General features: G+C 41.0%; 1 protein-coding gene across 1 annotated transcript in view; it reads right to left on the bottom strand.

Moving 5' to 3' along the window:
• The window catches only part of LOC123308637 (low-density lipoprotein receptor-related protein 1), a 50,850-nt gene that overhangs the window by 16,926 nt on the left and 20,221 nt on the right, over positions 1-13,703 (bottom strand). Inside the window, exons 11-18 of the mRNA XM_044891390.1 lie at positions 12,236-12,840; positions 10,205-10,449; positions 9,909-10,145; positions 7,209-8,285; positions 4,977-5,246; positions 4,563-4,676; positions 3,732-3,971; positions 1,629-1,997 (exon numbers count right to left, since the gene is read on the bottom strand). Of these exons, the coding sequence (XP_044747325.1) occupies positions 1,629-1,997; positions 3,732-3,971; positions 4,563-4,676; positions 4,977-5,246; positions 7,209-8,285; positions 9,909-10,145; positions 10,205-10,449; positions 12,236-12,840 (3,157 nt within the window). The remainder of the gene's footprint in view (positions 1-1,628; positions 1,998-3,731; positions 3,972-4,562; positions 4,677-4,976; positions 5,247-7,208; positions 8,286-9,908; positions 10,146-10,204; positions 10,450-12,235; positions 12,841-13,703) is intronic.

Raw genomic sequence — 13,703 nt, 5'->3', positions numbered from 1 at the left:
AATCTTACTCCCAGCAGTTATAGAACTGATTAGGATAGGAAAAACTACTATGCTTTCTGCTCCCAAAGGGTTTGCACGCCATCCAGAAATCGTACTTTCAACGAAGATAAACCTAAAAGAATAAGGGAAAAGAGTGCACAATTTTTCACCTCTCTGGTTTCTACTTCCAACGGGTTTGCACGCCAGCCAGAAAATTGTACTCCCAGCAGTGATAGAATTGATAAGGATAGGGGAAAATACACACTTGTTCACCGAACTATTTTCTGCTCCCAGCGGGTTTGCACGCCAGCCAGAAAATCTTACTCCCAGCAGTTATAGAACTGATTATGATAGGGAAAACTACTATGATTTCTGCTCCCAAAGGGTTTGCACGCCATCCAGAAATCGTACTTTCAACGAAGATAAACCTAAAAGGATAAGGGAAAAGAGTGCACAATGTTGTATTATAAGTTATCGAGTTAGTATGATTGATATTTGTCAGAAGATAGAGAACCCCACCTAACCTAAAAGGATAAGGGAAAAGAGTGTACAATGTTGTATTATAAGTTATCGAATTAGTATGATTGATAGTTGTCAGAAGATAGAGAACAGTCAAATAAAAGACTCATAAGTTCCCTTATCATTTATTATTATTGACAAATTGTCAATAAAGTGTCAGAAGTTTTTTGAATTTCTTCCCCGTTTTTTCAATTTTCTACTGAATAACCACTGGTATATCTATGGGAGATGATTCCCCAATATAAGGGTCCTGTAACGTTCCTCGAACAACTGAAGAATAGAAGAATCATCACTTGGAAGACTGGACCTGGTCGAAAGGCCCTCCCAGTCAAAAGCAAGATTTGGCTATTATTAATTTGAGTACTGAAGGCATTTCTAACGACGAGGGTGATCCTCCACCAAGATCAGCAGAAGATTTTTGACGCAGAGATGATATTCCTCCCAATGCAATTGAAAAACAAGTTATGTACCTATGATTATTTATTTTTTTCTTCAGTCATCATCAAGTCTTGAAATAAGTTTGGATGAAGACTTTATTATTCGCCTTTTTTCTCGTTTTCTGCTCTGTTTCTTTGTTTCAGATATTATTTCGAAATGGAAAGAGGATAAAGAAATTTATATGTCAATGGAAAGGAAGCCCTTCAGTATTTAAAGCTTATTCTGTAAACAAATTTGTCATCACTACACTTCTCACGGGGAGACAGGGTTTTTTTACTGAGGTTTTTCCCTAAGCTCTTGTATCATACTCCAAATTGTATGGTACCCCGTTACACTAACCTTTGCTAAAACTCATACATATGCTATATTGTTTGATAACTAAAAATGTATTGCTGACATTCAAAAGAATATATATATATATATATATATATATATATATATATATATATATATATATATATATATATATATATATATATATATATATATATATATATATATATATTGTTCACCACTCTTGTTTCAGCTACCAACGTGTTTGCACGCCAGCTAGCAACTCGCAGTGGTAGTCTTCCTTCTGGACTCGGTGTACGGATGTTGTCTCCAGCGATTAATCAGGTACTAGCTACTTGAGCGGTGAAAATCACGGTAGTGTAATCAAACTAAAAATGAAAAAAAATCCAATTACTCACTGCATTTATTCTCATCGCTGTAATCGCCGCAGTTGTTCTCCCCGTTGCACAGGAGCGTATCGTTGATGCAGACGCCGTTCTCGCAGTGGAACCAGCCGTTACCCCTGCAGTAATCTCCCTCGTTCTGGCACTGTTTCCCCTCGTCGCTGTTGTCGCCGCAGTGATCGGCGCCGTCGCACTTGAACAGGTCCATGATGCACCGCCCGTTGTTGCACCTGAACTCGCCGGCCGCGCAGTTGTGATGGCAGTTGCTCGGCTCGTCCGTGCCGTCGTTGCAGTCCCTGTCGCCGTCGCAGTAGTAGATCTTGTTTATGCAGGTTCCGTCCGCGCACTGGAACTCGTCCTTCAGGCAGGTGGCGGTGCTACAACCTGCAAGCAAAGGATCACGCTTTTCTTATCCAAATTTAGCTAATCGTCGCCCTATACGTTTGTAATGAAGGTTATTTTAATTGACCCGTTCTGTCAGAGTTGTCGTCCTTCCGGAAATACACTGCGCAAAAAAATTAACGCACATCATGGAAATCTCAAATTTATTCAACGGTTTTCTTCAATACAGATGTTTTTTCCCAGCAGGAATAAAAAAAGATGATATTATCAGATTTTGAATGTATTGGCTCCATTCTAAAATCAGTTGTTCTCGATCAATTCTAGTGATCAATAGTTTTTCTTTCGTTTGATTTTCTACACTCGATCGCTATGCAACGCGAAACACGCAATTTGACCCGAGAGGAATGTGCCCAAGCGGTAGTTTTGCGAGAAGAAGGGTGGACATACACAAGAATTGCAGAAAGGTTTGGAGTTTCCCATACAAGTCTGTCCAGAATGTTGCAGCGATTCAGGAAGACAGGTATGAATGTCCGAAGACCAGGACAGGGTAGACCACGGGTAACAACTGCCATTAAAGAACGTTACTTGAGAGTTTCTTCGTTGAGACAACGGTTTGCAACCGCTCGCCTCCTTCAAATTCAGCTTGAGCAAACTCATGAGGTGCAAATCAGCACTCAGACAATAAGAAATCGCCTCAGAGAATATGATTTAAGGCCTCGTGTCGCGGCAAGAGGCCCAGCTCTTACCGCAGCCCATCGAAGGGCGCGTTTGGATTTTGCGAGAGAGCATATCCATTGGGAAGAGGCCGATTGGGAAAGAGTTCTCTTCACAGATGAGTCTAGATTCTGCCTCTACCATTGTGATCGACGTTCCCTTGTATACAGACGTCCACATGAAAGATATGCTCAGTGAAATTTCCTGAATACTACTGGTTTCGGGGGAGGATCGATTATGGTATGGGGTGGAATATCTTTGACTGCTCGCACAGACCTAGTGGTCGTTGATAATGGAGCTATGAATGCTGATAAGTATATAAGGAACATTCTTGAAGAGCATGAAGTGCCATTTGCCCCATACATTGGTGAAAATTTCATTTTTATGGACGATAATGCCAGACCCCATCGTGCGCGCATCGTTCAGGAGTACCTTGAAGAGGTTGAAGTCTCTCGAATGGAATGGCCAGCAAGAAGTCCAGATCTCAATCCGATTGAGAAGGTTTGGGACAACCTCAATAGAAGGCGAAGAAGTTCAAAAAATCATACAACTACTCTTAATGACTTAGGAATCCAACTCGGAGAAATCTGGGGAAGGATTAGATCAGAACATTTTAAGATCACTCATTTTGAGTATGAACCGTCGTTGTCGAGCTGTAATTAACGCAAGGGGTGGAAATACCAAGTATTAAATCACTTATCAGCATTTCAGTATTTTGAAAATTGTTCATTTCTCTTCTTTCACATAAGATTCGGTGAAATCCTGAATTTTTCTTCCATTTAATATGTCTTGTTTCGTTCAAAACCTTCCCGAGAGAACGTAAAAAATAAGTTATAAAGTCAATGTAGAGTGAACTTTCATTAAAATTGAGATTTTCAGAATGTGCGTTAATTTTTTTGCGCAGTGTAGTTTAAGGCGGGTCGAGAGCCCTTGGATAGACGAAAAGTGAAAGGAGAAACTACCCTGTCTGTCCCGAGGTCCCCTTGCTGTAGTTAGTTTGAATGGCGGTGTGAAAGCCCGGGGGGAGACAAAAACGGAAAGAAATCGATAGTTGAAACTCACCTCGTTCTCTGTGCTCGTCGTCGTGATCTGTACAGTCCGCCTCGCCGTCGCACACCCATTCCAGGGGAATGCACCTGCCAGTGCTGTTGCACCTGAATTCGGAAGGATCGCACAGTCGCGTTTTGCAGTGTTCGGACTCGTCGGTTTGATCGCTGCAGTCCGGTCGACCGTCGCACTGCCAGGATTTCGGTATGCATTCCCCGCTCTCGCATCTGAACTGGTTTGATCGACACTGGGGCTCTTGAAAATTGTCACAATTTAATAAGATCCATTCATAAAATAATAGGAAATACTCCTGAAATAAGCATTTCAACCGTTTCCCAAAAAACAAATAACTTTAAGTACTTAAAAATGAAAATGGGTATTTAAAATTTAAATCCTTTCATTTCAATTGCACAAGTTGGCAACATCGACTGAAATATGCGTTGATAATATGAACAACAAATGCACTACCTTGATGAGATAGACAAAGATGGCTGTCTATGAAGCCTGCGACGAATGAGGAAAGTCGTAAAATTTTATGGGATTTTTATGGCCGGTTGCTGTTGAGGCTCGCCAGTGAGCCTGTTATTTTATTAACAAACCGTTGTTCTTTTTATTTTCTAGTAGGCGCTGTTGCCAAGTCGTAAACTAGAAACGAAGCGATTTAAATTTTAAAACCTCATATTTGAAGAATGATTTCGAATAGTTTCCTCGGTGCATTTGAAGAATTAATGAATGAAACTCAATTTAAACTTGCATATGCTGTGATAACACAAATTGTGGAGAATTCCCCATATATGTGTTTACTTTTTTGTTGATTTATTATTGTTCTAATATTTAAATACTTACTGCAGTTATATTCATCGCTCAGATCTGGACATTCGTGTAAACCATTGCACACCCAAGATTTAGAAATGCAGGTTCCGTCTCCGCAGGTAAATTGATCAGATTGACATTGACCACCTGTAAAATGTAAGTGATGACGAAAAAATCGAATTTTTGCCTACAAATATTGAACTGATGTGGCCGATACGTGATGAAAATCCATAATTGAACTAAAAACTGATTATATCTACGATTTTCAGAAAAAAGAGTTGTTAAATCACGACGCGTAATGATAATTTCCGGAACATTCAGAGCAATTTCAGAGCAGGTACAAATCGGAGTAGGATGTGATGTGTTTGTTAAACTCGATGACAGCCTGTGACTATTTTATGTTTATTACTGAAGAGATATCGAGAAGATATATAAAAAAAAACTCACATAATTCTTCGTCGGAACTGGAACCGTTAGGAGGTATGGCATCGTCGCAATCGTTATAACCGTCGCATTTTTTCTCGATCGGTATGCAACTGTCGTTCCTGCAACGGAACTGGCCGCTGTTGCAGGTCCTCTTCCTGATCTCGGTGCAGTTCTGCTCGTCCGAGTGGTCCCAACAGTCGTTCTCGTCGTCGCAGAACCAATCCTTATGGATGCAGGCCGTGGTGAACGGGCATTTCACCAGGTTCTCGTCGCCCAGGCACGGCATATCACCTGCGAGATGAAAAATTCGCATAATTCGAACTGATGCTTAAAACATCAGGAATTATAACGGCTATACTCCATTCACATTTATTTTAGCAGTCGGTTGGCCATGAAATAATTTTCTCAAGTTTTTTTAACTAGAACGGAGAAAGGTTGGCACTCATGAAATGTCGTTAATGTCATTACGACGTTGCCACAGCTAATATCAATTTTTATTACGAAAATGCCGAAAGTGATTGAAAAAAGAGACAGGGTTTCAGGAAGTGCTATTTAGAATTCAGGTCCGCTCATTCAAATAGTTATACCCTGATATTATAAAATCCACAATACGTCAGACGGTAGCGAACATATTTAATGTCAGAGAATTTATATAATGTTTCATCTGAATCTAAACGATTTATATTTCAGTTGAATATTTCCACAATCAGAAAGATTGTGAATGAAGAGGATGACAAAGAATTTCCTTCTATTGGGAGACCTTAAAAAGTGATGGCATTTGAGAATTTTATGTTTGAGTGAATTTATGCGAAAAGTTTACTACAGGATTTTCGATGAATGTCATCGTAGAATAAGATCCCGAAAATTGATTTTTCTATTTTTCATTTAACTTGTCCTATTCATTGTAAGTGTTTTAAGGTACCAATAAATACCTAATTATTATTATTATATCAATGTATTAAGATGAGCAGCCACAAATACGCGCCAGTTGTCCTTTTAATTGTTTATTTATGTGAAATTTTTGTTCAAAGGTGAAGTTCATCTTGACTTGAAACTTCCTTTAATGGGCAAGTTTCCTAAAACTCCAAAATCCAATTTGAGATTATTTATGGAAAGCCTTTTCTACTAGTTATCCAACACGTAAAAGATTCGCTTCAAAATTCAGACATTTCAGAAATACACCCTTCGAAACTTCGACTATATGAAAGCTTGTGACGTAAAATGCCTTTATTGAAGTATAGTAATTTTTGTTAATTCGACAACACTGGAACCGATCAAGAAGATATCCACAGATTACAAAAAATTGTTTCTGTGATCTGTGTCTTTACCTTCTTAAAACCGATGACATTTTGTGTGTTTTTCTTGTCAAATGTGATCATCAAACTTGATATTTATTACGTCTATGATGATCAGAAAACTTTCATGACCATTACTGACACAAATGGGCGTTGCCGGATTGTAAAAATGACGTAGAATGTTCATAAGATAGCACTTCTGAAATCAGAATTTTCGTAATCGAATACAGACAAAATGCAATATGTTAAAATTCGAAAAAAATATATTTCGAGATATTTGAGTTATAAGGATTTTTATGGCATATATTTTGAAAATTAGGAAAATACCCCATTCCTTTTACATATATTGATGCAAGATGATTTTTGTTGAAGAATTTAAGATTTTTGTAATTATCTGTTAATTCTTTCGGGAGATACCCATTCCCAACCACTGCATCATATGCATTTCATCTTCGGGTTAATATTTTTGAAATCTACAACTAATGTAACGTATTCAAACTTTAGCCAAAGAAGATAACGAACATTAACTCTCCTCAAGCTAGTGCATATTATGATATTATACTGATCTCTTGTATTTTCCATGCAAATAACTGGATTTGGTATGCCTTCAATCAGTTTGTATAAACTTCATTTATGTTCGTCACAAATTTTCCGAAGAGATTCGACATTGTGATAAAATACGTAATAACAGAAACTTTCACGTAGAACGGGCAACATAGCTTTTATTTAAAACCCAAAAATGTTTTGACAATCTTCATAACCGCACATTTTCGTTCTATACAGAGTGAAATGTGTCAAATTTCCATGGCCAACCGAGTCCTAAAATAAAAGTGAATGGAGTATACACGTAACTCTACCAAAATTGTTGGTCGCCAATTTTCGAAAAATGCCATTTAACCGATAGAGAACATGACAAAACGGAGGAAAACAATTGTTTAAAAAGTTGAAGAAAGCTTACCGCATCCCATCTCGTCGCTGGCGTCCGGGCAATCCAGATCCCTGTCGCACCTGAAGTCGACGCTGATGCACTCGCCGCTCTTGCACCTGAAATGCGTGTCGGCCGGACACGTGCAGTTCTTCGGCTCGTCTGTCGAATCCCCGCAGTCGTCGATCCCGTTACAGACGCTCCTCTCCGGCACGCACCTCTTGTTCTTGCACAGGTACCAACCGTCCGGACATCCGGTCCTATCGCAATACCCCGGTTCCTCGTCGGACTTATCCAGACAGTGATAGATCCCGTCGCAGGTCAGGGAGAAGGGGATGGCGTGTCCGTCCGAGCAATGAAAGACGTCCTGGGTCCGCTGATCCGGCACCAGTTTCTTGTAGCACCTCTTGCCGTCGTTGGCCAGCACGTGCCCGTCCTGACACAGGCACTGCACCCTCCCGGACGCCGACAGGGAACATTTCTCCTCGCAACCGCCGTTCAATATCGAACAGGGGTTGGTGAAGCAATTCTCCGTGTCGTTGGCGATCGCGACGATGCCCATCGGTCTGGCCACTTCCCTCCTCAGCCAGACTACGTTCTGACCGGTCAACTTATCGGCCCTGAGGACCGCGTGCAATATCCAGTCCGTCCAATATATGTAGTCGCCGTAGACGGCCAGCGCGAACGGATGTTGGGGCGTCACCTGCGCCAACACGACGCGATTCGTGCCGTCGTACTCGCATCTTTCGATCTTGTCCAGTCTGGCGTCGCCCCAGTACAGTTTCTGTGCCTGGTGGTCCAAGGTGAGCGCGTTCGGCATCCTGATGTCGGTGACGACGATGGACGTCTTGCCGAAACCCGAGAGGTAGGCGCGCTCGATGCTGGGCGTGTGGGAGTTCCAGTTGGTCCAGAATATCCTGCCGCCGCAGCTGTCTATGCCGATTCCCCTCGGCTTGTCCTGGCTACGTAATTTGAATATGGTCTGTACGGAGCTGGCGTTCGTCATGCGATCGGTCAAGAAGACGCGGTTGATTGTCGCGTCGTTGTTGCAGGTCCAGTAAAGGGCCTGATGGATCTGTTCATAGGCTAGGCCTTCCACGGAACCTTGTCCTGAAACGATTAATACATTCAATTATGAAATTCAAGTGCATAATTATTTAGGAGCTTTTGGGGTTGAGTCCAGATTTGGTCGTATCTGCGTCGCAGCCGAATGAAACGAAATAGTGATGGAGGTCGCTGTACTCGAACTACATAGTCAGCATTAGTCGGGGAGCCTAAGAGGGAAATTCGGGATTTACTCGAGCGTGTCAGAATAATATAAGGGGACATACCTTGGACCCTGTAGAGTACCTCTACCAAAAATTAGACCTGTTGTAATGAATTCGTTTCCTGAGAAAATTGGAGTTCATTTCAGTGCATTCCTTTCATTTCAGATTTTTCGTCTTTGAAACTATTTAATTCTCAAATATTCAGTACATTTATTCCGATAGGCAGAGTGAATGTAAAAAACCGTTTATCTGTGTTTAACGTTGTTTTTCTTGCATGCCGTTGAAGATTTTGACGTTTCTCTGATGTTGATAGGCGATAAACCGGAGCTGACAACGTTTTTCACTCTTGTCGCATTCTGGAATTTTCAGATTTTAACGTGTGGGGGGGATTTGCCTATAAAAGCAGATCTCTTTTGTCACTTTTACGCTCTGTACTCTCTTCTCTCTGCGATTCGACTTTGATTGTGTGCACGACAAGCCGTTCAACGAATTTAGAAATAATTTTGTGTTACAAAGATAGTGCTCTCAGAAATTAATTTTTAGTTTTCGTTTGTTTTCCGCGAGTGCCTGAAATAAAGGAGGTAGATCCCCGTCTTTACCGTTCAGTTTCTTTGTTAGACCTGCACCGGTTACTTCTTTGACACTGCTGTACTGTATCGCTTTCTGTTATATTTTATCGTACTTTACCCTGTTTCGCGAGTCTGACTTTTCCCTTCGCTATCAGTCATGGCGCGTAAGCCCTTGGGGTACTGAAGGGAAAGTCCCATCAACCCCCCTGTCTGCGTTCCGCGTCATAAGTGTTGAATCCGAAATCTCTTCTTTTCTATCAGTCATGATGCGTAAGCCCTTGGGGTAGAGAATAAGAGGTACCGCTCGTCGTCAGTGAAATCCCGTATTTGCGCTCAAAACAGACCTTTTCTTCGCTATCAGTCATGGAGCGTAGCCCTTGGGGTAGCGAATAAAAATCCTCCAAAAATCTGACACGCTGGAAATTTTTTTTTTTTTTTACTATTTTCGCCTCTTTCATACGGCCAGTCCCACCGCGCAAACTGTCAGGTAAGCATGAATTTCATTATCAGAGACACGTAGAGCATATTCAGTATCTTAATCTGACACCCTCGAATATGTACAGCTGACGATTTTTTTTGATATCTTTGAGATCCTGCAGACGCTTTCCCCACCACTGAAAGTGCACAAATCATAGAACCTTTTTTCTTTCTATCACCTAATCTTCAAACTCCACTAGGTCTCCATGACGCTCGAGTAAATTCCGATTTAGCATCGTCGGCTCCCCAACTACATGGCAGGGGACAAAATTCCACAGACTACATGATAAAGACTTTTTTTTTTTTTTAGCGAGTGATAACGATGTAATCAACAGATTTCGCCTCCTAGATCTATAATATCTCTACCGATGGAATCTAATCCTGATCAATGAAAACAATTCTGTGTTTAGTATACATACTTTGCACTATAATCCTATGGTCGGATCCATTGAAAAACACCGAATTGATGGAACCCTTCTGTATGTCAGAATAAAACAGCCTCTGGTGTTTGTAGCTGAACGCCAACCCTATGGCGTTCCTGAGCAAGGTGTTGTTCTTAATACTGGGATGGGGCGCGTTCTGCACATTCTCCTCGTTGGATATGTGCACGGAATCGATGCTTACAACTCTCGAGTACATCACGAAACTATCGAAATCTGAAAAACAAAAAAAAGTAAAAACAAAAATTGATAAAACTGGAGCAAAGTGTACCAACCTTCGCATTTCTTGCCGTCAGACGTCAATTTTCCATGGGAACATACGCAAACTGGGTGCGTTCCGTTGAATAGGCAGAGCTGTTGGCAGCCGCCATTTTTGATCGCGCAAGGATTCGTACCCTCCTGTTTTCTCTTCGAAAAGATCTGTATGTCTTTGAGCGAGTCTCCGATATCTTTGGCTAAGATCTTGTAATCGGTCAGATTATTTACAGGAGCCTCTTTGATGCTTCCTCTCTCGTTGGTGCTGGAAATACGTTTTTCATTAAAAAAATGGACTTTGAAGGTCAGGTTAGGTAAATGGTAACCATATTTTTTGAGAATTTTTCGATGGTCAACTTCGTACAAGCGTAAAGCTGAATAGTTGGGGAGCCGACGATTCTATATCGGGATTTACTCGAGCGTCGTGGAGACCTAGTGGATTTTGAAGATTAGATGGTAGAAAGAAAAAAAGGTTCTGTGATGTATGCACTTTCAGCGGTGGGGAAAGCGTCTGCAGGGTCTCAAAGATGTAAAAAAAAACGTCAGGTGTACATACTCGAGCGTGTCAGATTAAGATACTGTATATGCCCCACGTGTCTCGGATAATGAATTCATGCTTATCTGACAGTTTGCGCGGTGGGACTAGCCGTACGGAAGAGTTGAAAATGGTAAAAAAAAAATTTTCTGCGTGTCAGATTTTTGGAGGATATGTTAATTGGACTCGAAGGAAGCTACTTTTCAAGGGACTGACAATTTGGACGTGACGCAAGGTCACAGCGGTCCTTTGAAACTGTAAAAAAAAAATCGTTACTTGTACATACTCGAGCGTGTCAGATTTTCATACAGATGGTTAATCTCGGTGTTGTAGACGTGTTGACCCATTAATCTGACACAAATCAGGGGGGAATTTTCTTAATCTGACACTTTGAAGATGATAAAAATCCCTTCTTTTCGAATATTTCCCTCCCTGTATCTCTAATCGTTTTTGTATTCATTATGAAAGTTGTAGATAATAAAATTCTACACAACTTTCGTCTGAAGCAATTTCGCATACCCTTAATCGTTCTCGAGTTAGAGGGCGATAAGGGCGAGAAGCTTAGCCACACATGCGAAAGGGCAAGGTCAATGTAGAATCCCAGTGTAATCTACAATTGTCAAAATGACAAGGTATTTCTATGATGACAATTTCGAAATTAGTCACGAAAGTTTTAGTGTTGTCTGTGACTAAACCTTAGAATGTATTATTTTCCAACGAGTGAATTTTCGCTTCAGCATGTATCGCTAAACACCTCACATTAATCGCCATATATCTCAAAAACGTTTGGACGTAGGAAAAATTGCTTGGCACAAAATTTGTTGAAAATATTATGCTCTACAACTTTTATAATGAATGCGAAAAAGATTTGAAGCCCAGGGAAGGAGATAATTCAAAAAAACTGATTTTTGTGACCTTTATGGCCAATTTTTATTGTTTCGGCTTGCTAAAACTGTCAGATTATATTTTTTCCGTTATTCTTGAATCATTAGCTTCAAAATGAGAAAAAAGCCATCGCGCTCGAGAATGTACACGTAACGTTTTTTTTTGCAACTTTGGCGCCCTCCCACACATTTTCGACACGCCTAAATTGTCAGATAGGGAGAATATATACTTTTCAACATGTAATTAACCACATATATCTTAATCTGACACGCTCGAGTATGTACAATGATCGTTTTTTTTTTACTATTCTGACAGGCTGTCCTAGGCAATTCCCACTATATACAGGTATAATTTTTGGTAGAGGTACTCTACAGGGTCCAAGGTATGTCCCCTTATATTAATCTGACACGCTCGAGTAAATCCCGAGTTTCCCTATTCGACTCCCCAACTAGAATATATTTAATTCAAAACTCTTCAGTAAGGAGAAGTTCAGCATAATGCCAACTGCCATGTTACAATATTCAATAAATACCCTGTCCGGTACAACAATTGAAAACTTGCCAGCAACAAGAACTATTCTTCTAAAGCACAACCAATTAATGAGCATGAAAAAAAAAAACAAATCACTCACGTGTCAATCCAGTAAATCTTGTTGTTGAACACGGCAACCCCGACGGGGTTCTCGATGGACGTGTTCAACAGGAGCTCGTAGCCCGTGCCGTCGTACTTGATCCTCTCTATGGTGTTGCTGATGGTGTCGCAGAAATAAATAAACTCGTTTTCGGTGTCCAGCGAAACGTCCGATATCAGCTTGGCGCTGTCGAGCAACAGCCTACGATTCTGTCCGGCCATGGTGGCGATTTCCAATCTGGAACCCAGCGACCAGACCAGATACCCCCTGACCGGATCAACAGCGATAGATGCCGGTTTGCCTATCTCGTTAGATAAGAGTACGTGCTGATTGGTCCCGTCCAATCTCGCCACCTCTATCACCCCCCTCTTGGAATCGCTCCAGAAGATGTTGTCCGCCAACCAATCTACCGCTATGCTCGTCAACCAGTCCACCGATACCGAATCCATGACTTCCGGTTGCTCTATCACGAACGCCCTGTTGGTGCCGTCGCGGTTTATCCTTGTGACGGAGCAGTGATCGCTGTCCGCCCATATGATGAGATCCTTCGCGGCGATGTAGTCTATGGCGTTGGCCATGGAGACCCTAGATATCGGCCCGAGAACCTACAACGGAATCGTTCAAAACATGTGATTGGATTAGCTGGTAATCCGTTCATTTTAGCAAGGGCGTGACGTCACGACGGGTTGAAAACCGAATTTCCACTAAGGAAAAATTTGTTGTCGCCAATCCAGCATGTTCTAAATGTACACATTCATCATTACAGATTCAAGGCCAAATCTTTCTTCGAGCAGGATAAATTTGAGGAAATGCGTTGCATTTAACTAGCACCATTACACCCCCCTCACCTCGTAAATCCGTCTTTGATTAAATGATACATTTCAAAGTTTTGGGATCACAAATGTCATAAGTAGATGGATTGTTTGCGCCTCAAGTATGGAGAGTAGAAAGAAGGAGAACGATCGCCGTACTAAAACTGTGTCTCCAAAAACGCTGAACATAGGAGTCGCTGCGATCGCTAGGTTGATCGATAAGGGGTGGTGATTTAAGCGTTTATTTGAAATGAACAGCCTTCTTTTAGTTTTAGGTTATGTGTCATCGTAGTTTTCTCTGATAATTTTTCAAATACTTTCTTCAAATCTATATTGAATATAAATTATTTTGGCTAGCTATTCTTATTCAGAAAAGTCCTCTCCTCACGAGGGATGACAATTTCGATTTCGTTTATAATGAATCCATCATCTTTTTTGATATCTTCATCGCAAAAGTGCTTTTGACACACAAATTGATTCCGAGTCGATTTTGGAGGTAAGGTTTTTTTCCAATTTTCTCTCAAAAATGCACTCTGAAATTTCATCTCCTCTCTTTTTTTTTCCTATGCCAAAGCTCTCTTTCACACTGGCGCACGTTTCAACATCTCACCATGGTCATATGTTGTTCTTTTATCAAAAATCGTAAATAATAATAT

Source organism: Coccinella septempunctata, chromosome 2 (assembly GCF_907165205.1).
Source record: "Coccinella septempunctata chromosome 2, icCocSept1.1, whole genome shotgun sequence".
NCBI classification, from domain to species: domain Eukaryota; kingdom Metazoa; phylum Arthropoda; class Insecta; order Coleoptera; family Coccinellidae; genus Coccinella; species Coccinella septempunctata.
Note: the sequence above shows the minus strand (reverse complement) of the source record. Positions and strands in the feature narration are given on the sequence as shown.